Source organism: Elgaria multicarinata, chromosome 7 (genome assembly GCF_023053635.1).
Source record: "Elgaria multicarinata webbii isolate HBS135686 ecotype San Diego chromosome 7, rElgMul1.1.pri, whole genome shotgun sequence".
Taxonomy (NCBI): Eukaryota; Metazoa; Chordata; class Lepidosauria; order Squamata; family Anguidae; genus Elgaria; species Elgaria multicarinata.
In genome coordinates this window covers 73,106,255-73,128,285 of record NC_086177.1, presented here as the reverse complement: position 1 = coordinate 73,128,285, position 22,031 = coordinate 73,106,255, and the positions used below count along the sequence as shown (strand labels likewise).

At 38.6% G+C, this 22,031-nt stretch overlaps 1 protein-coding gene across 7 annotated transcripts in view; it reads right to left on the bottom strand.

Moving 5' to 3' along the window:
• Positions 1-22,031, bottom strand: part of CSPP1 (centrosome and spindle pole associated protein 1) — a 66,409-nt gene that overhangs the window by 25,842 nt on the left and 18,536 nt on the right. For 5 of the 7 annotated variants that reach the window (XR_010025671.1, XM_063130808.1, XM_063130809.1 and 2 more), the window contains 11 exons: positions 19,181-19,282; positions 17,996-18,405; positions 16,108-16,175; positions 15,275-15,368; positions 13,526-13,583; positions 8,105-8,295; positions 6,987-7,108; positions 4,610-4,691; positions 4,239-4,359; positions 2,654-2,801; positions 1,236-1,388 (listed from right to left, as the gene is read on the bottom strand). Coding sequence is in view for 6 of the 7 variants with exons in the window: in XM_063130808.1 (XP_062986878.1) it covers positions 1,236-1,388; positions 2,654-2,801; positions 4,239-4,359; positions 4,610-4,691; positions 6,987-7,108; positions 8,105-8,295; positions 13,526-13,583; positions 15,275-15,368; positions 16,108-16,175; positions 17,996-18,405; positions 19,181-19,282 (1,549 nt within the window). In the remaining variant the exon portion in view is untranslated. The remainder of the gene's footprint in view (positions 1-1,235; positions 1,389-2,653; positions 2,802-4,238; positions 4,360-4,609; positions 4,692-6,986; positions 7,109-8,104; positions 8,296-13,525; positions 13,584-15,274; positions 15,369-16,107; positions 16,176-17,995; positions 18,406-19,180; positions 19,283-22,031) is intronic. The other 2 variants (XM_063130813.1, XM_063130812.1) reach the window with 1 other exon arrangement.

The window sequence follows — 22,031 nt, the reverse complement described above, 5'->3', positions numbered from 1 at the left end:
ACATACACAAACACAAACACTTGGATTCGCCTAGTTTACAAAGAATGTGAAGGCACAATCCAGTCAGCTGAATCCATAGACTTGAAAGAACTGTATTCTCTCATCTCTGTCCCTACACATGTGCAGAGCACACACCAGGCAGTGGAACAGGACACTGAAGGAATGAGAGATCAGTGAACACTTAATATTCTCCATCAAAGCATAACTAATTTGCCCTGGGGCATGAGGGGAGAGAAAGACTGGATGGAGATATGGGAAATGTGCACATGTAGGCCCGGGGGGAGGGGGGGCAAGGGAAAAACAAGGATCTTTTTGGCTCATGAGAATTTTCTGGGTTCAAGTGCTGGACACATGGTGGTCTAGATTGTGCCGAAGGTGTTTTGTGTTTCTTCAAAGGCTTGACATGTATTTGAGTGTATTAAATACTTTAAAATCACTATTGAAAAGCTGTGCAGGAAAGAAATCATCGGCAACATCATCCACATACTTAATTTCAGAGTCTGATTTCTAAATTTCCCCTTACTTGTTTTCTATAAAGTCATTTGTAAATTAAGAAAATAATTTGATTAGAATTCTGAAAATGCTAGAATCAATAGAAAGATCTAAAGAAAGGTCTGCCTCCAGCATTTCCAAGTCCAATCTAATAATATAGTTTAACAAAATTTATTTGCTAAAACAAGCAAATCTAATGGTTAGCTTGAGGACATTTTGCTGGAGTTTCTTTTCTAAAAACCAAAAATGCATTTCCTTTTTTATATACCGTGTCAAATTCCATGTTTTTGTAGCCTGATAGATAATCCTGTGTCTGATTACTGTTCCAGAGATGGTTTTTAATGTGATTCACTAGTGAATAGAAATAGCCATAGAATTCTGCACACATTATATGGAGATATCTGTCACTACCAAAGTACTTTGCACTAGTTCTCTGGATTATGCTAGAAAGAATACTATTTATGGTTGCAGTCACATACATAGATATTGAGATATAATTAAATGATCACATTCCCAAATCATTTCTTGAAAATGTTTGGCACTCATAACAAGATCCATTTTTTCATTTCATTGACTAAAACCACTAGTCAGTGTCTAATACTACCACCTAACAGTTTAAGAGGATTGAAAGAAAAGGAAAAAAGACTGCCTTCAGTGGAAAGTACAGCATAGGAAGAATGTACAACAATTATGACCAGCAACACAACACACATTTACAACTGAAAACATGGTATTATTTAAACCTGCTATTTTATTTGTAGATTCATCTGTATTCTCAAGTCTTGGGGAGGCCAAACTTAGATCAACAGATACTATAGCCCTTTTATCTTCATGTACTCGTGCCTCTGGATTATGATATGCATCTTCATTTTGCTTGTGCATCATTTTCAAATCAGCTGAAGAAAAGGGGGAAACAGCCGTTTATAATATTTTCTTCCAACAAGAGGCATGTTTGTGATGAGAGTTTCAAGGCAAGAAATGTTTCTTCAGATCAACAGCAAAGAGGTCACACAAATGTAATATAGTGTTACATGTTCCGTATAGTGTACGCCTTATCTAAAAGCGCACTAAAAATCCAAGCAGCGTTCTGTTATAAACCCTTCTTACTTTTTTTTAATAAACTCAAAACAAGATATTAACATTGGGTTTTAGCGATAAGTGGAAGGACTTCTTACTTCTCAGTACTCTAATGTGTTGTTATAATGCGATTATCTACTATTTGCCTAGTTATCAGTATTAAAAGATTGTCTCCAGCTTTATCATCTCTTTACATGTAAGTTATGGATTTTTATAATGTATATACAGGGGGTTGGATTCAGGATCTGCCTCCATGGACGGAAGGGCTCCTTCTGTCCATGGAAGGATTTTGATCCAGTGAAGCATTTCCACTGACGCAACTGCAACCTCTACACCCTGAAAACCTGCTCTGGAGGAAAATGGGGAATTCATTTATCTAGGTACACTTTTTGACATGTTTAACAAACCAGTGCTATGATTCATATAAGCTACACATGTGGGGAGAGAAGATTTTACATTTATAGCAGATATTTGATTTTTTTTTAAAAAAAAATTAGAGCTACTTTGTCAAAAAGAAAAGGTGCTTTTTAAATATAACAGCAGTTTGCCTCTTCGGCAGCAGAAGTTCAAAGAAACATGTAGTTCCCCCCATGGCACACATGCAGCTTCTTTCGATAGCAGTTTTTATTTGTTGCATTTAATTATTGGTTTTTAAAAATCAACAGAATATAAATTCTAACAGGAGAGACTTTAAACTTTCACATGAAAAGGTTGTAATGCTCAATTGACACATTACTGAGAATATGTAACAAACAGCACATAGATATTTCTTCGCACAACCTATCCTTAGTGTGTCATAGTATCCTCTCTCCCATTTTATTTACTGTACACATTCCCTCTTGGTGCCACCTTTTGCTGAATTTTGCCAGCGGTTTCCTTGAAATTCATTTTTTATAGAAGTAATTCCCACTGAAAAAAAGGAAGTTACGGACTGATTGTCTTAAATAACCAGAACAAATGTCTTCTATGCTGTAAATTCGCTGTAGTACATCCATTTAACTCTATGAGCTGTTATTTATTCCCGAACACATATAAAGAACTGTAAAGAAAGATAAGAGAAAGATCCCCCAATAGTCAAACATACTTATGAGATTTCCTTTTTTATCTCTGAGAGGAGCACCTCCACCTCCTTTTCCCCAAGGATTGTAATTTCTCATTTCAGCTTCTAACTTGGCTTCATACCGTTCCTTTTCCTCCTTTTCTTGCCTGCGACGTTCTTCTCTTTCCCTTATCTGACAAAGAAAACCATCCAGATACATATATTGTTAATAGAAGTATGTTTTAAATTGGGGAAACCTGTTTTAAATTAATAGTAAGGTTGAACTGGTTCAAGCAGTGATTTATTATACGTTCTTCCCGTGATCGTTATATTGATTCAGTTACACAAAACTGCCTTAGTCTTTCTATACTTTCAGAGAGGAGAGAATAAGCAGCAATACATAGATCAGTTATATAAAAAGACACAGACATGCCACATCTGTTTATAATATACATAACACCCAGAGAAAGATATTAAAAGCATTTCAAATTAAAAGTTTAATTCCTAGTATAGGGAGTTGATTTTGCATCAATGGCAGGTTTAAGATATTGCAGCTGCAATCCTATACTTATGTACCTGGAAGCAAGCACTGTTGAACTCAGTGGCACTTACTTTTGAATAGACTTGTTTAGGATTGCACTGTGCATCTTGTTATTTAGCAGCATAGAGATTTTTAAATGTCCTGGAAGAATATGATCAATGATGGCTTCTGCCTGGGAAACATATGTATTTTTGTGCAGTAAATATTGCCAAAACTTCACCACAGGGGTGATGGTTATAAAAAATATACTGTATTACTTAAAAAGTGTTTTAAAATACATCTTTAGTATTCTACATATCTCTTACCAAAGCAGCTTCTAAAAAAATGCCAAAGGAACAGATGTTTAATTATCACAAGGCCCAGATAACTTATATCACAGAAAAAATAAGAGCTGATAAAAATGTTTTAGCTCTCTTGCTCAACTTTAGGAAATATTCTGGAAGGGAAAATGGGAAATTCAAAGTCGGTAGATGCATCCCACATCCCCATCTATGGAAAGTCAGGCGCCCTTGTTCCTTGACCAAACATTAGGGAGTTAAGGGCTGGGTAGCAATACGCAGGGCATGTACAAGGTTCCAGTGCCCCTAATAACCTTGCAAGGAGTTTCCCACATGGGGGGAATGGGATTCTCTTATGCCCTAAAGAGATTCTTCCATCTGTAGGTTATGTGCCCAACATGGACAGGATCAAGTCCATTGTTTAAAAAACAGCATGTATGTTTTTTAAAATTCTATTTTTAGATAATAATTCAAGAAGTGTTCATAAAATGACAAAGATACTGATCTCACATCATGCAGCACTCCAATTAAATTAATACTACACAATATAAATAAAGCACACATTTTAAAGACTAAGAATACATGATGCATTTCAAGCCATTATTCCTTACTAGAAGATACACAGACGAAACCATTTAGAGTAGAAACGTTCAACAGAAAAAAACTATTAATTAGGGGACAATACGTAACAGAAAAGAAAACGTATTCTTAAAAGCTCTTCCTTTCGTCTCAGAAATCACTTAAAATAAAGCATAACCCATGTTCAGAGTACAAAAGCCATTCCCCCCCTCAGAAAAAAACTGCTTCCCACCTGCTGTTGTAATTCTTGTTGATAAGCTACAGTAGCTTGTCTTGTGGTTTTTGGTTTTTCTTCGGGAAATATTCCAAAACCTCTTGGTCTATCATCTGTAATTCTTGCTCCAATTTTACAGCTGCATTCAAAAGAGTAAAAGATGCAATACAATTTTAAACAAAACCTAAATAAGGTTTTAACCAAAATATGTTTCCATGGGAGACTTTCCTAAATTTCCCTTATACAGTCTGTCAACTTCCAAACAGAAACTTGTTTTTAAAATGTGCCATTATGTTCAGAAAGCTGGCAATTTTTCCACTGTTCAATCTCATAATCATATTCCCAAATACATAACTAAACAATACTAAGCTAAACTTAGCAGTACTTACATGGTTGCAGCAGGAGGTCTTTGAACAGTATCAACAGGTGGAGGTGCAGATGAAGCCTGGGCCCCCATCGTGCCTGGGCCATCTAAATCAAGGAAAGTTAACACTTAGGATTTATGGCAACATACAGAGCCGGCTTGTACGATCACGTGACTTATCTTCCCTCCCCAGCGTACCAGTTACGAGATGCCTAATGAGCATAATAACCCTCTCCGGGCGTCTGCTGTAGTGCCATCCAAACTTGGTGAGAGTGGCTGGCTGGGGAGGTTTACCAACTACCCCGAAACCCATAGCTTCTTCTATGATTTCAGGGTGGTTTGTAAACCACCACAGCCATCCACTCTTGCTGGGTTCGGATGTCACAACAACCCATGCCCAGAAAGGGTATTTTTGCTAATTAGGCAGCTCGTGACTAGCACACGTGGGGAGGAAAATAAACCACCATAGTTTATTTTCCCTCCATAATTGTGTGAAAACAGCCAAGATGTCATTATCTGGGATGACAAATATAAGATGAATCTACAAAGAAACTGAGCCAAGGCAAGGACAAATGTTAACAAACATATAAACAGCAAACTCAGTTAGTGAATGACACCAGGATCACAGCCAAAATGGAGACACTAAGAAACAAGAAAGATACCAGCATGCTTGGAGGAACCCTGAGAGTTGCAGAAATACAATCTTTTTTAAAAAAAACACTAAGAGGCCACCCACCCACCCCAAAACACCCTAATAAAGACAGAGCATCTATCTCAGGGGTGTGTACATGTGTGAATATACACACATTGAGAGCTCTTTCTCAATCAGCGTCAATAACATAACCCATACTTTTCAAGATTCTGCACCAGAGGTCTTTCTGTCTGAAGAAATATATGTATTGCTATATGTAAATAAAGTCAGCATGCTTATAAATCACAGGCTTACTTAGGTTCGATGGAAATAGTGGTAGCAGAGGCCCAGTGCCTTTTGTAAAAAAAAAAAAAAAAAAGCAGGGTAAAAGCAAAGCAGCTTCAGGAGAGGAAAATACAGTGGAAAGGGAGGGGTTTGTTAAGCATGCACATGAGCATATCTCCTTTTGGAAAAAGATGAAGCAAAGACCAAGACACCATGGCATTGGAGCTCTGGATGAAATATTGTGATGTAGAGGTTGGAGTGCGGGACTAAGGTGGAGGGGGAGACCCAGATTCAAATCCAGATTCAGTGATGAAGCTTACAGGGCAGCAAGACCTACCCTGCAGAAATGCTGTGAGGGAAAATGGGGGAGGGCGAACGTGGTATATTGTAATGAGCTACTTGAAGGAAGGATGGGACAAATTTGAAATAATGAATAACATTTGTCTGTTATTAAGGCATAATCCTAGGCATGTTTACTCAGAAGTTTGACTAAGATTAGGCTGGATAAACTATGTAAAGTACTGCAGCCTTAAGAGCTTTTGGAGGTCCCTTTATATTGCAACTTCAAAGCATAAAATTAATTGGGTCAGTTCTCAGATTATTATTATTATTATTTAAAAAATCTATATTCAACAGTGTAAGGGTAAAAATTCTAAGCTCAGAGTTTCTTTCACGGAAAATCTGGATCCCTATGTTTCCAGGATTTTAATTTACTAATGGATAAAACTGGCCCATCTTAAATTGGAATGTCTTACCAAGACATTTTTGAAAATTCTCAGGAAAGGTTTAGGCTTTTCCTGAGAATTCTTGGAAAGACCAAACCCAGGAGAGCTTCTCTACCATCGGCAACAATCTTGTGTGCCAGTTGCCTTCCCCCATTCTTTTCTCAGCTTAAAAGTTGGGGTGGAAACAGTAGTTAATGGAGCTTGCAAAAACCAAGCTCTTCCTGGAAATGTCCTTCCTTCTGCAACAAAACCTTTTGAGCCTGCCTAAAAACCCTGCTGGTGTTGGTTACTCTATGCACTAGAGTTTGTCTAATTCCTCTGGGTCAATGAATCAAGGGGAATTAAAAAAGAAAACAACCACACATGATACTTCCTAGAGTGCATGTCGGCAGGAAGAATTTCAAATGCAGAAAGAGTTTAGAAGCAGCCTTTGACTTTCATCTCAGTTGCTATTTTCCCTTCTCCCACTCATTCAAAATGTAGTAAGATTATAAAAGTGTGAATTAAGGACGGTGAGAGAAAAACAGTCAGATGAGAGGGTTGGCACCAAATCATTAGGAAAAGAAACAACATTTGGAAGGGGTTGGGCGTTTCTGACCACTTCATCCCCCCCACTTTCTACAATTCTTCTCCATCCCTAGGTTCAGTAACATCTATTTTTTTAAAAAAGCAAGCTGTTTATTTTGACATGAGAACAACCTCCAGAAAGTGTATTCCTCTAGATTATTTGTTAAAATATTTATATCAACCAATAAACTTACAGTATGCAAGGCTAGGATCCAAAGGATTTCTGGCACCATAGAAATAGTATGCATCATCATAAGGAGTTCTATAGTTGTCAGCCAAAATTGGTGGTGGTAGTGGTGGTGGTAAAGGTGCAATTCTAAATCAAAACAAAAACAACAAAAATATGCGTTTATGTATGTGTGCATATAGTTATAAATAAGTTAATAGACAGCACCAAAAGTCATCAGGTAACTAACTATGCAATGGATGAGAATAACAGGATATCCAACAGAGCTTGCTTTTCACGGCAATTGTAAGGTAACCATAATGGTTTAGTTCAGATGTACAAAACTTGGCTTAATAAGCCAAGGTATGAGGTAAGCTTGAGCTCTTGTGCACTCCATCCTCCTGCCACTGCTTCCCTTCTCAGCATGCCACAATCACTGCAGGAATTGTTCCATTAACCACAGTTGCCCATTACACTCAAACTAGGAAACTGGTGACCAAGTTTGGAACAAGTCAGGATCTAAAAACATAATCAAACTGTATTTTCAGTGTTTCCTAGTTATTATTATTATTATTATATTTATTTGTATCCCACCTTTTGCCCAATGCTGGGCCTCAAGGCGGCCTTACAAAGTTTAAAATATACAGGGGGCGGGGAGGGAAACAAAAGCATAAACAATTAAAAAATACACAACAAAATTATAAGACATTAACATAGATGGAAGGCTGGATTATTCTCCAAAGGCCTGCTTGAACAAAAAAGTTTTAGCCTGCTTCCGGAAGCCCATCAAGGAGGGAGCCAGCCTAGCTTCCCCGGGAAGAGAGTTCCAGAGCACTGGAGCAGCCACCAAGAAGGCCCTCTCCCATGTTCCCACCAAGCATGCCTGTGAAGAAGGTGGGACTGAAAGAAGGGCTTTCCTGCATGCAATAAAAACTTATGGTTAATGAAAGACTTCCTAGGTTGCTTTGTAATATGCTGAGGAAGGAAAACAGAAGGGGGGGTGAGGACAGAACACATGGGCAGAAGGGTCATGTCTATCTTAGTTAATTAAGCAAGACTTGTATGTCCAAATATGGCCATAGACTTGTATAGCTTACGTCTACCCAAACATCACCCAACTACAAAGGGAACACTATACAAAGTTACCTGGGAGCCAGCATTTCTCCGAGAGCAGTGGACAATCCTCTGTGAAAAGGTTCATTCACTGGTGAGATGGGAGGTGCAGATATAGAGGTGGGTCCAGGTGTAGGAGTTTGAAATGCTGGTCTTGGTCTTTCTGGTGGTATTCTCTCTTCAGGTAATCGTGGTGTTAATCCCAACTCTTTTAGCCTGTCGGGCTATGGAGAAAAAGTTGGTTTATTTATTATTTAGCATATTATGCTATTCAAGCTATTACAGGTCAAAGACACAACACATAGAGAGAACGGAACATTATGATGAGAATTCCTTCTGTTTTGGTGTGACAAAGGCATCCAACAGTGTGTAATCTCCTCATATCACCCAGAAAGGCAGGGATCACGTGACCTAAGTTTCAGTACTAGGTTCTGTACTGTAAGACTGCTCCCCAATTCTGTCCTGTAGCTGAAACCAAAACAATCCAAGGACGGATGAGGTAGAGTAAAAAATAAAAGGGTGAAGTCCCATACTGATTAGGCCTAGCACAAACTGGAACATGGCTGGTAAAGCACCAGTAGAGAAGAGGACCACAAGCTGTATCTATTCAGTCACTTGATTGACTAGGGTGTGGTTTGGATGCCTTCATTACACCAATCTAGAAGAAACCTTCAGGGTAACTGTACAATGTCCCATCACCTGTTTGGTGTAAAAAGGCAGCCAACAGTGGTGTGTGCACAAGCAGATAGTATCTAGAGAAGGCCAAAAAGCAGCTGACTCTATGACAGAGGATGTCTGTGCTGTAGCACTTTTCTCCCAAATGCTGCCTCTGCAGAGGCAAATGGTCCACACTGCAGGCCTATGCATTTCTGTGAGGGGTATACTGGTGGAAAGCTATAGAAATCCCTTCCCCTCTTTTTGCCTGGAGGAGGGAGGGAGAAAAGAGTCTCAGGACAGTTCCTCCAGCCTACCCTACTTATGAGAGAGTTTTGTCTATATTTTGTTACGACAACTGATCATCCCCATTACTGATTACAGCCTGCTTATTTTTTATTTTTATTTTATTTTTTTGCATAAATTGATTCTGGAAAATAAAGGAAGGTAAGCTGAAGAGATCAAAATTCTGTTTGCCAAAGACTTGAGAATTGCCCACTCAATTAATGATCTCTCTCCTCTGCTGAAAGCTAGAGCCACTTTTTCTGGCTTGCACTGCCCTCTGGTGGTCCAAGTAAAAAAATACACTGAATTTTGTCTTCTCAGCTCGGCTTCATGTTTTGATATGAACCTCTGGGGATCAGGTTAGAAACACCAGAGTGTCTCCCATGCTGCATTCCCACTGTTTAACCTGATGTGCCCCCTGAGCACTTTTATTGTTCCCCAATGGTAACAATGTATGAGCTCTAGACTGTGTTAGTTGGAGGTCCGACTCATCTGGAGCTGCAGTGGGAGTCCCAGTAGCAGCCAGAGTGGTTTAGTTTAGTGCCTCTCAGCACCTGAACAAGCATTATTGCAGGTTTTCCAGCAGTGCTGTCTCCCGTTGGAGCCATAGCTTGGAGGAAGAGAGGAGAGGCAACAGCAAAAACAAGGAAAGGTTTTTTCTTATTATTTAATCAACTTATATGCTTGACTATATATCTACAAAGACAGCTCAATTCAGTTTTTGCGTGAAAAACGCAGAAGAATTAAACAATGAAGGAAGGACAGGTAAGGTTTAGATATGATCAATGAGAGGAAGAGATTAAAGGCTGTAAGAAAGAAGCTGAAGCTCTGTCCTGGACAAAGGCAGGGAAAGAACTGGGAAGGAATCTCACAGTCACAGGAGCCTTATCTTTCTAGGTATTAGGAGGAGCCAGCTCCCTTCTGGAAGATGCCTCTGACACATCAAACAGAGAATAATACTTTCAAATAGCAGTGCACTCCAATAAAAATATAGATTTTTTAAAAAAACCAACACATTAAATCTACTGTCAATGATTTTCTACAACATAATTGCCATGCTAATATTTAGTAGAACATGCTAGTAATAAAGAAAATTATTTCAACTCTATTGTCAGCACTCTTGTTAAATCTTAAAAAAATTGGGAAAGGCTGATTTCAAAGAAGAACATTCTTTAGTATTTATTCTGAAAGAGAATAAAACTGAAACATGCCCAATAAACATTTCTAAAACATTAGCAAACAAGAAGAAAACTTGATGCATGTTAGATCCATTTTATTGGTTTAGATGATATTAAAGTGTTTTTTTTTTTAAGTTTTCTGTTAAAAATGCAATGAAATACGTACTATAAATCTGGTAAATAAAAATGTTTATTGCTAGTTGAAAGAGACTACAGAAAAAAGAGAAGTGGTACCATGCACTTAATCCCAAAAGCATGCAGGTTTCAAAACTATCCTATCTGATGACTTTCCTGACAGCTACTATGTATCTTAGTATTCAGCGTTTTTAAAACTGACACAAACATTAATACAATGTGGGAGGCCTCCCAGATTTTCGTAAAGATAGGTTAACTTTTTGCATTTCTATATCAGTTTTTATTGCATCATTCATTGCGCTGATGGCCAGTAAAACGTTGATAGCTCTGGAACCTACATGCCAAAATGGGTACTAAATACCCATCTTGGTAGAACAGTTGTTGACAAAATAGCAATATGTTGAAATGTTTTACCTTTTCTTCACTTAGCTGCAAGACAGTATGTACAATAAAATTAGTACTTACAACTACAGAACTCACAATTCAGATGCACAAAGAAAAGTGCACTGCACTGAATTTCTAATACATTTTTAAAGTTAAACGGTTCTAGTCAATACAATTAGAGTTGTTCTCTAACGGAATGACTTGAAGTGTACTTCAGCTAGGATCCGATGGGGATCCTCAGTGCCAGCAGTTCTCCCCACTGTGGCAATTCAGGATACAATTCCACATACACCTATCTGAGAGCATGCCCCTTTGTACTCAATGGGGCTTCTGAGTAGTCATATAAGGCTTGGACTGTATGTACAAGAGTTTTTCAAAACTGCTTTTTAGACTTGGTGGAGTTTGGGGACCAGCAATAGGGAGAATGGATGCATAAGCAAATAAGCCCCTTTGAATCCCTGTCATCAAGTATCTAATCATTATTCTTTAGCTTGTCTGCTAAATTCCATTGAGCTGCAGAGCTACAAATATTCTGTATACTCAGCATCTCAATCAGAGGCCCAGTTAAATGTATTTGGTATTCTCAATTATATCTGTTCCTGGCTTTAACCAAGACTGCTGTTACACCAGAAGAAAAGCCTAGGAAACAGTACTTTCCCTAATTTATTTAATTACTTTTACTATCAGATTTCAGTCTCCTAATACAGTGCTGATGCTTAAACAAGCTCCAATTTAATTTCCCCCTTAACTGCACCCATCCATTAGCCCCTTTTTCTAACCTATTTTGAGACTGCCTGTTCCACCATGTGTCTCACTGCAACAAATTCCCCAGAGCAACCACAGTACCTCCTATGTGCAAGGAGATTCAGGTCCTTGGCCTCTTGATCATATAGAAACGATGACTGACAATACAGGACCTTTGCAGGCACTTAGCCTTCCCCCAAAAAGATACCATTAGCTCATTATTAGCATTAGCCCAAGGAACGAATATGCATTGATCCAATATACCGGAAGAATCTGTGGCTATTCTTCCTGAGATAGGAGAGGGCAGCCTGTTTCTTATGGGGGGCAGGGAACCACAGCTTCCACTTCATAATGGCATGAAGGACAGTGGAGGGATTACCAATGCACTTGGTGATGATGTAATGCAGCACCATCCAATAAGTGCCCATGACACATTTATGCCATCTTCCGCACAGAAACAAATATGCAAGAGCAACATTTATTGGATATTTAAACTTCTGTTTCACAGCAGCTAGAGTTACTAGTCCAATTGCTGGGAAACAGGATCTTAAGAGAAACAGGGGCACTTTAGGAGGAAAGATTTATCTGGTTCAGTTACAGCTGCAACATCAACCCTGGGAAAACCACAGCATCTGGAAAGACCCATATAAAGCCTTCTTGACATACAGTGTGGGGTACCTAGAACATTAACTCTCCTTACCCACATGGTCTTCTTCCTTTTTTTGCCCCAATTAGTTAGTTGACCAAACACACACAGATACACAGATGCATTTCATTTTTATGTCAAAGCCTAGGAAACAAACTTGAGTACAAGAGCCCTCAAATCATCAGAGAAAATGCCATCAGTGAAAATGAAGCTGCTTTGGAGCTCTGGCATTTATATGCACAAGTTGAGGCTGGGTGCTCCATGCAGTAACAGGAATGGTTCTTAGCATCCAAGGAATCCAACTGCTGCACAGCAAGATTTTATTACTTTTTGGTTTAAAGTTCTGGCAGACATTGACATTCATGAAACATAAAAACCAACTGACTAAATATATTTTGAGGATGAACAACCCTCCCTTCCTACGCAGTTGTAGATGTGAGCTCAGAGCACCAAAAACTGCCCATAGTCACCAAGATCTCACCACCTCCAAGCTTTCTGAAAAGACATTATTGAGCAAAAGGAGACTGATCCTGGTTTGTTCAAACAAACCACAGTTTAAATAAACCACCATTCCAAAGTATGGACATCATGGAGAACTATGGTTACTTTAGAAGTGTAAACAAAAAGCCTTCTGATCAACTACTCATGGCCATGGAAGAGGGGGAAGCACATGAGACTAAGGCTTGCACAGTCTCATGCACATAGCAAGAAACCATAGTTTCCCTTTACGTCTGACCCACTTCAGTGGGTCTCATGCTGGTTATGCCAACATTTCAAAAATTGGTTCTTTAAGGCTGCGTACAGACAACTATTTCTATAAGCACCTTCCCCCTGAATGCTATGGTGATTCTAGGCCTAGTCATTCTACAACAAGTGAATAACTGTTTAGACATAATGAAAAGAAGAAGGGGAATATCTGCTGTGAAAAATTGCCTGTTTGGATTTTGGAGGTACAACCTGAAGTATAAACAAGATTGCTGAGATACATGGGCCAGAAATATGTACATATACTTCAAAGGGAATGAGGGCTTTAAAAAGCCACCCCACCTCTCTGAGGCATAAGCCTAACCTTGCTTCTCTATAGACATTATCAGTCCTGTACTTTATAATGCTATAGCTACATTATTCTGTTGAATTATAGAAACACTCTCCTATATTGCAACCTATCTCCATTTCCAGCTAAATGGTATTTGAACAATGAAATAGAAGAGGAAGTATCTTATTGCACATAAAAAAACAATCCTCAACAATAAAATTGAAGCAGGAGGATGGGAATAAGTAACGAGTCTTGGCAACGACACTACTAGCATTTCCCTACAAGCATCCGAAGTAGCAACATTTGCAGGCATTTATTAGCCCTTTTCAAAATGTATCCGAGACATTTTAACTGCCAAACATGAAAAGAGACAAACTCTAAAAGTCACTCACCTTTTTCTCAGGGTCTACAGCTCCAGATACAGCAACTGGGAGCGCAAGTTCCTTTTCACTATTGAAGAGAATAGACACACATACACAAAAGATTAGCACAGAGATATTCTTCCTAACACTTGTATCCCATGCTTTCTCCAAAGAACACAGAGTAGCATACAAGAGATTGTCTCATTTTATCCTCACAACAACCCTGTGAGTTAGGTTAGCCTGAGAGATAATTATTTGCCCAAAGCCACTCAGTGAGTTTCAGGCCTGAGCAGGGATTTGATCTCAGACTTTCCTTGTCCGAATTAAACACCATCCCAGGGGTGGTGAACCTGTAGCTATCTAAAGTGGTTGGACTTCAACTCCCATCAGCCCTAGCCAGCATGGCCAAAGGTGCTTAAATGTAATAATATTTTCCTAATAGTGGTTCAAATGGCATTAATTTCTTCAAAAACCTGCTTTATATAACATTGGGAGCATTACATATGCACTAGTCTTTCTCATGGTTAGCCTTACATTTCAAACAGCGTTAACCAGGATTGTTCTCATAACCAGCAGGCTGGACAGAGGGAGATGTGAGGGGAAGCAGGGCCATTCCACTAGCACTGCTGAAAGACTGCTTAATTTTTTCCTTCTCCGTACCCATCCCTTTTTCCTTGTGTGTCGTGTCTTTTCAAATTGGAAGCCTGCTGGCAGAACTAGTTTGTTTTACTGATTTTATGTAAGCCACTCTGGCAGCATTTCTGGCTGAGAAGTGGAATAAAAAGATTTTAAATAAATAAACCAGAGTTTGACACCCGCTTCAAACCCTGGTTTCAAGCTAACCATCTATTAGCACAAATGCAAGTGTAATGCTACATAATGGTTAGAGCAAATCATGGCTAGAAGAACAGATTTGCAAAAAAGAGAAAGTGGGCTGGAGAGGTAACATACAAGCCCACATTATGTTCCACATCTCTTACAACTGTGCCATATCATTAAAACAAATCCTCAAAGTCATATTCCATTACCATTTGTAGACAAAATTATTAATGCAGAATCCATTTCAATTTAATTATTTCATTAATCTTCAGCAAATTTAAAAAAGTAGCTGTCATAGAAATCAAAATGCATACATAAAATCTATAATAGTAAACAATTCATTGCCAATCACCATTGCTCTACAAAAAGAACCCATTTCTAATTTTTGAGAAACAAAAACATTAGTTGGCAAAACATTGGCAAACAAAAAGGTTATCACCCCTTCATCTGTATTCCAAACTTTTTGCACCCTTTTGTCTGAGAAAACCTGGTTACAAACCATATATGTAAAACACTAGAGACACCAAGCCTGTAGGAAAACATGCCAAAGAGTTCTAAAGGTGTTGATCCAACAAGCTTCTTCAAGTGTGCTGAAAGGCTTATGCCTATGAAACTGATTACTTTTTAAATTTTTATTAAAATGCTAGATTCCTATGTCATGTCATATGCTGTTTTTGTAAGTTTCAAAAGAAATTTGCTATGCCACAGAGGTTACTGCTTAAGGAACTCATCCAGTGCTCTATTAGATATGTTTAGAACCATGTGTGCAGTTCCCTAAATTGTGTTCAAAGGTTAGAGTGCAGTTCAGAAGAAAAGAGAATGTCCAAAATTACGATGTAAATAACATTATTCCATGATGTTGGTAGTAAAGAGATTTCCCTTTCATATGTCTCACAAAGCTCTCATTACTAGTCATTCTCTAACAAAAAATGATTATTTGTCCAAAAAGCCTTCTTTTACCGTCTCTTATTTCTCTGTTGCTCAGCAATTTGGTCCATTAAATCTTGCCTATATTGTTCTTTCCTTCTCTGAATAAGTTCTTTATCTTGACCTCCTAAAAATAGGAACATAAATAAGCACAACTTTCTCTTCTAGCATTTTACAATTCCAGCTACAGTTATGCCATAGATACTCCTTCTTACATAATTTCGCCACTCCCACCATGCCAAGCCCAGCACTACTTTCAAGGTAATATATATTCTAAAATTCATTCCCTGCTCTCTTCTTTGGTAATGATGCTGGCCTAAAGCTCTTACTACCTAGAGTGCAATCCAGACAAAAGTGGATATCTACAAATCCTACAGAAATCAAGAGGAAAAGGATATTTCTCTCAGTAGTTTATAACCAAACCATTATTTATGTTAGTGACAAGAGCAGAGGAGCAGCTGAACAATTGTCAGACTGAAACAATTGCAGTATAATGGAATTACGTTTCACCAGGAAAATGGATCTAAGCCAGACAAGACAAGGTGCAGGAAATCTAATCACAAATCTCCAACATCTCATCTAGTTTGGTCCTTAAATTATATATTTTTCTTCAAGTGACCTATTTCAGAAACACCAGCTGACTAAAGTGCTAGAACACTGTAGTTTTTCTTCAGCTTTATGTGAAACATATCACACTATTTCCGGGGCAGGAGGTAGGAGAAATGCTTCTTCTAAGTTTGAAATCTAGTGTTTTTAAAATATCTAGCCTTTATAAGTTATTTACCTAAAAGCCATATAAAAGGTATTCAATATTATAGTAGTTACCCAAACACATTTTTTTCAGATAGTAAATTTCCCATACATACCAATTATCAGTCCTGTTGCATATGGAACACTACCAGCAGCAGACTGTGCCTGTTCATTAGTAGGACTTCTGTCATGAAAGAAGTGAAAAGTAAGCCGACGAAAACAAAAAATTTCAAACACTAGGGGAGCAGGGAAATGTAATTTCTGCCAAAAGTTTGCCTTATGCAACCTACAAGTTACTGTTTGAATATAAAGAATCTCAGCATTAATTTAAATTTGTATCCCTCAGGATCAGAGAGAAGTCAGAATATGTGCTGGCAAAAGTTTCTGTTGTGATTCCCAAGGATAAACATACTCCCCAACCACACTGTAGAGCAAAAATGGGGAACTGCTCTGCCCCCTGGGGGCTGGATTGCCTCTTGGGGTGCCCTGGGAGCTGGACATCATGAGGAAGGTCCCTTCCTCCCCAAACCCTGCCCCTCTTGTCCCCTGATATTATTGGACCCCTTTCTCCATGCAAAGATAGACACGAGGCTATTGGTGCCTGACTATTCTGCACGGAGACAGGGACTGTCTTTCCTTGATGAGTGCTAGCTACAGAAAAGTTGCCTTTCTCTTGCCCTGAGCATTGGATGGACCATGAGGGAAAAGCTGGCAGGCTGGACACTGAACCCCCTTGGATCAGATCCAACCAGCAGGCTGGAGGTTCCCCACTTTGCTGTACCTTAAGTAAGAAAGCAAATGCAATATTAAAAAGGAATCCATTTGTTTATAACTTACTGGTCCCCATTTTTAATTTATAACTGGCATCAATCCAGCCAATACATTTACATAGGACTAGCCAAAAAGACTGAAGGAAATGAAGGCATGTTAAAATGTTCTTGCAATTGCTGTAACGAACAACAATTTTAGTAAAATCTCTTATATTAAGGCCTCTGTGTAATTCCTATGTACTTCTATGTTTTCAAAATACCATATATTTTGGCAATGCAGGTTCTTATCCAAGGGAAAGTGTTTTTCGTTTTAACTCCATGGGACTGAAAATACTGCTTAAAAAAGCCTGAAAAGCTGGTAAAGTCAAGGGGTTGGGAATTGCCAGAAAGAGTTTTTTAACACCTGTTTGCTAAGCATGCTGGGACTGAGGGGGTGTTTGGGACCAAGGACCAACGTTCTTTTAAACCTATTGAGACTCCCTATAATTCTGACTGCATGGCCCACAGCGGTCCCACAGTTCTTAGAACCTGGAGCAAAAAGGCTAGGAACCAGAGTGAGAGGTTTATGGACTCAAGGACTGATGTGCATTGGATGTACATTCAACTGTCTGTATACTTTCCCCCACACTTTCACAGCTCCTGCATAACTGTACCCAGGGTACGAATATGTAATAAGTATGGTGTAACAAAATATTTCATTCTAGACTGGAAATGGTTGTTGCAATTTGCCATCCAATGGGAACCATTTCTCATTTCATCAAAGTAAAGCAGGGTGCACAACCTTTTTGGCCCTGACAGCTAAATCTAGTGTTACCAGGGAGGTCTGGGGGCTGAATGTAAAGGCCAAACTACATATAATGCTAAATGAATCAGTGGCAACCACATCTGTTTTGTTTTTGTTTTTAATTAATAGGAAATTGGGTTGTTATTAACACCAATGGGAGCTTTCCTTCCAGGTCTAACAGCAGCTTAGGGGCCAGGGGAGAGGATTAAACTTCCCCTCCACGTAAGCTGTGGTCCCAACAAAAATTGAGCTCCCATGCCTATTTATTATTATCATCACCATCATCTATACAGTTGCTAATGACATGTTTATTGGCATGTCTAGTTTGGCCCTAAGGCTGGCACCCAAATTATGATGGTTGGAGCTACACTGGGTAGTTGAAATGAAGCACCAGAGATTGTCACCACTATCAATTAAGTTTAAAGCCAATAATAAGGAAGTTAAAGTTACCTTTGAGCATGAAAGACTCGCAATGGCTTTTTATCATAATCGCTTTCATATCGAAACCTGGGATCCATTTCATCATTTATTTCAGGTTCATAATCCTCATCAAACCTGGGGTGCCTTCTAGTAGAGATATCAGGTTTACCATCTGGCCTTTGGTGCTTTCTGTTGGAAATGTTCAATTTTTCATCAAGTTTTTTGTACAATATGCTGTCCCCACATCCAATTTCATTATCTGGTTTGTGATGTTGATCTAGCAGTTGTCTCCTATTTGAGAGCATTTCATATGTGTCTGTAGATGTACAAGCATCTTTCTTGAAGGATTCTTCATCTCTTCTTGGAGATAAATTTGGAGTATGTAATGCCGACTGGATGTTGGTAACAACAATGCCCTTTTGGTGCTTGTCTGTGTCATGCTGTTAATACAAAGACAAATATTTTAAAAGCTAATTAAAACAAAAAAAAATACATTTACTCATTTCAGTTTTAATTATACAACTTTGTAATGTCCCCCCAAAGGAGATCTGACTGGTGCCAATGTTGTATTAATTTTGGCAACAGGCTAAGATATTTCTGTCTGCTCAGACATTTCCTTTAGTAGTGTAATTGGATGGTACAGTTTTTTTTACGTGGTTGAAGAGCTTTTTGTTTTAATCCCTTTCTGTTTAATGAATGTGTTTTTGATATTGTGTAGTTTTATGTTTGTATACTGTCTTGGGAGCCACTTCCCTGAGTGTCAGGAGGTCTAGAAATCTTAAAAACAAATTAATAAATAAATTGAGAAAAAGCAAGGTGGCACAATGGGAAGATGGTGAGAAAAGAGAAAAGAAACAAGAAGGACAGAGTTAAAGGATGCATCACATGCAGCTTCTTTCAGATAAAAGTCCCAAAGGAAAAACTATATTAATTTTACATTTCATCAAGCCATACATATTATTCTTCCCATAAAGTGCCTGTTGACAAAACTCTGAATTTACAGTCTAAATAATGGATTTCAACTTGCAAATATTTATTATTTATTTATTTATTTATTATTTATTACATTTTTATACCGCCCAATAGCCGAAGCTCTCTGGGCAGTTCACAAATAGAAAAAGAGTTGAGGCTCACCATCCAATATATCTTTCCTTAGCTTAACCATAAATATCATCCCATTGCTTCTAATAAAATTGAACAAAATATGTGGTTTACCTCTGTGTGTTTCTTTCCTGCTCTTCTTAACCTTTCATTCCATTCTTCCTTTTCCCTGAGATACTGATTGTACTCTTTGTTTCTTTCAAGCCTTAACCTGTCCTAAAACAGATATTGGAAAGTGTATTGGATCTACAAGAGTTTTTATACAACACAGAAATATGATAATAAAAGGATGATTCTTATACCATTTACAAAGTTTTATTAATAACTAGTTAACAGATCTGGCTTTGCATGGGTTAAAATGGTTTTTAGTTTGATACAGCCAATTTATTTATTTATTGTATTAAATTTATATACCACCCCATAGCCGAAGCTCTCTGGGCGGTTTACAAAAGTTAAAAACAGTGAACATTAAAAAGTATACACAATTTTAAACCATCAAAAATATAAAAATGACAGTATAAGCCAAGCCTTCAAGCAAACTTACACAGCTGTCAGAGTTGGACAAATTATGCCTGCCCTGTCCGAAGAAGTCTATCCTGACAAGCACCCCTAGAACAGGCCCTGTGATAGTGCACCCCTATAGTCCCCTGAGGGAGGGTTCTATCCACTCCATTCCCTCGAGGTGGTGGGGTACAGGGGAGGCATATAATTCTGTCCCTCAGCCTACCAATCTCCCCTGGCTTCAAACTGTATAGACTGCAAAGCTATGTGTTAGTTGGGGAAGTCTGCCCCATGTTCTAAAGATGTTACTGCTGGCTTCAACCACATGGACACATTTAAATTAATTAAAAGTAATTAATGCATTAAAAAAAAACCAAAATAACCCTGAGGTACACACCCCTATGGTCCCCTTAGTATGCAAGCCATGTTTCAGGTGTGTACATTTCATGATCTTGGTGCTATGGTACAGACAGGCAGACTACATCCTCTTTGATTATTAGACATGCATATAAGGCTCTTATATTGAAGCAAAACTGCAAAAGGGCTTTATATTTTCATTAGTGCTTCATTTTTTACATCTATGGTGTATTACTATTTTCAATGTTAAAAGGTACCCATGGAAACTTTGAGACTTAAGTTTAAGCAAAAAAAAAAACCTTCAGATTTTTCTTCAGAACAACTGTAAAAGTGCACCTGAGTCTAAGAACCTTTCAATGAGAATTAGAAAGATATGTTTTGGCATTTGTGTTTGAAGGTGATAATTTAAATAAATAATCTTTACCTTGTTTAACAGTAAAGACAAAATTAATAAGGAGAAATAGATTGAGCAATGTTGTCCCTCAAAGGTTACTATTTGATCATTTCCATGTAACTGGCGGCTGCTGCCAGGAACGAGGTAACTTGCTATGCAATGGCTCTGACGTATGATGAGTTCTGTTAGATGGTGCAGCCAGGAAATGAGAAAATAACATCTAGAGTAGTTTTAAGAATATGGCTCAGAATGGATATGAACCCAGATCTAACTCCTAGCTCAGCCTTCTGCAACATGGTGCCCTCCAGATGTTTTGGATGACAATTCCCAAAATTCCTGACCGTTGGCCATGTTGGCTGTGGCTGATGGGTGCAGTCCAAGACATCTTGAGAGCATCAGGTTGGGGAAGGCTGTCCTAGCTTAACACTATACACAGAAGCACATTAGCTCTTTAAGGCTACTACATGCCTTGAACAAACATTTTCTAGATTATAAGCCCATTGAGGAAAGGACTTACCCTCTCAGTTTGTAAAAGAAACCAAAAAAGCTATATTGCAGCAACAACATCTCAACTATTGGGTACCATGCTTGTTTATCATCTTTGCTTAACTAAAATCTAGATAGTGCAAATTAATGGATTAAACATGGAGCACTATCAGGAGTGTTACTGAGGAGTTCCAGACATGCTGGCTTTTTGGCATGTGTAAGGTTGACTATAGACTTAACTGGGATTACCTGACACCTTGGCTCAAGAATCCATTTTGCTCTGATAGGAATAGCTTCAGAGCTGTCAGGAACAATGGTAAGTTTCTGAATTGCCACAGAGGCATACACTTTGCACAATCACTGCAGCCCACCATGGCTTATTAGCCACAGTGGGTTGCAATGCCCACAGGTCCCAGATTGCCAGTCCAAGTCCCCACAGCAGTAGCTTCTTGCTACTTACGAACCAAGGAAGGGTGGCTTGTTAGGGTGGTCGACAAGCCACCCAGAAACCACAGGCTGTTTTAAGCTTGTTGTCGGTGGCTTGTCAACCACCCCAACAATCCACCCTTGCAGACTTCACACATAACGAGAAGCTATGGTGTGCCCCTGCTGCACCTCAAATGTTCAATATGGTGGTATTAGTCGTTTCTGCTACATGTCTGTGTGACACAATGCAATTATCACAAGAGGTTTTCCATTATGAGGAGTATTTGGCGGTCTCACCAGATCTACTAAGTATAGAAAGGCGAAAGACGGTGATGAACAGCTTATTGTGGAATTACCACTCCTTAGAGATCCGACAGGTACCTATAGTGCAGGTGTTCCACTGATTAGTAAAAGCGTATCTATTCACGTAGACATTCCCAGATAGTGGTTTTTAGTACCAGCCTATTGAATTTTGGCTATCTGCTTATTTCATTGATCATATTTTATAAGCTGCCTTGTTATCTTTTGTGATGAAAGATGGTCTATCGATACTTTTAAGAAAGGGAAAAAGGAGGTAAGACAACAAGACTGCATGGATCAAATATGGAGATCACAGAACAACTCAGAAAAAACAAAAATAGGATGTCATTCAGAAGAGAGATTAATTAAATATAAAATAAAGTTCTAAACCACACAGGCTGACGTGGGGACAGGGGAAACCTCTGGAATGGAATCAAGGTAACATACCACTTGCTTTGAGTTAGACATAAACACACACACACACACACACACACATATATA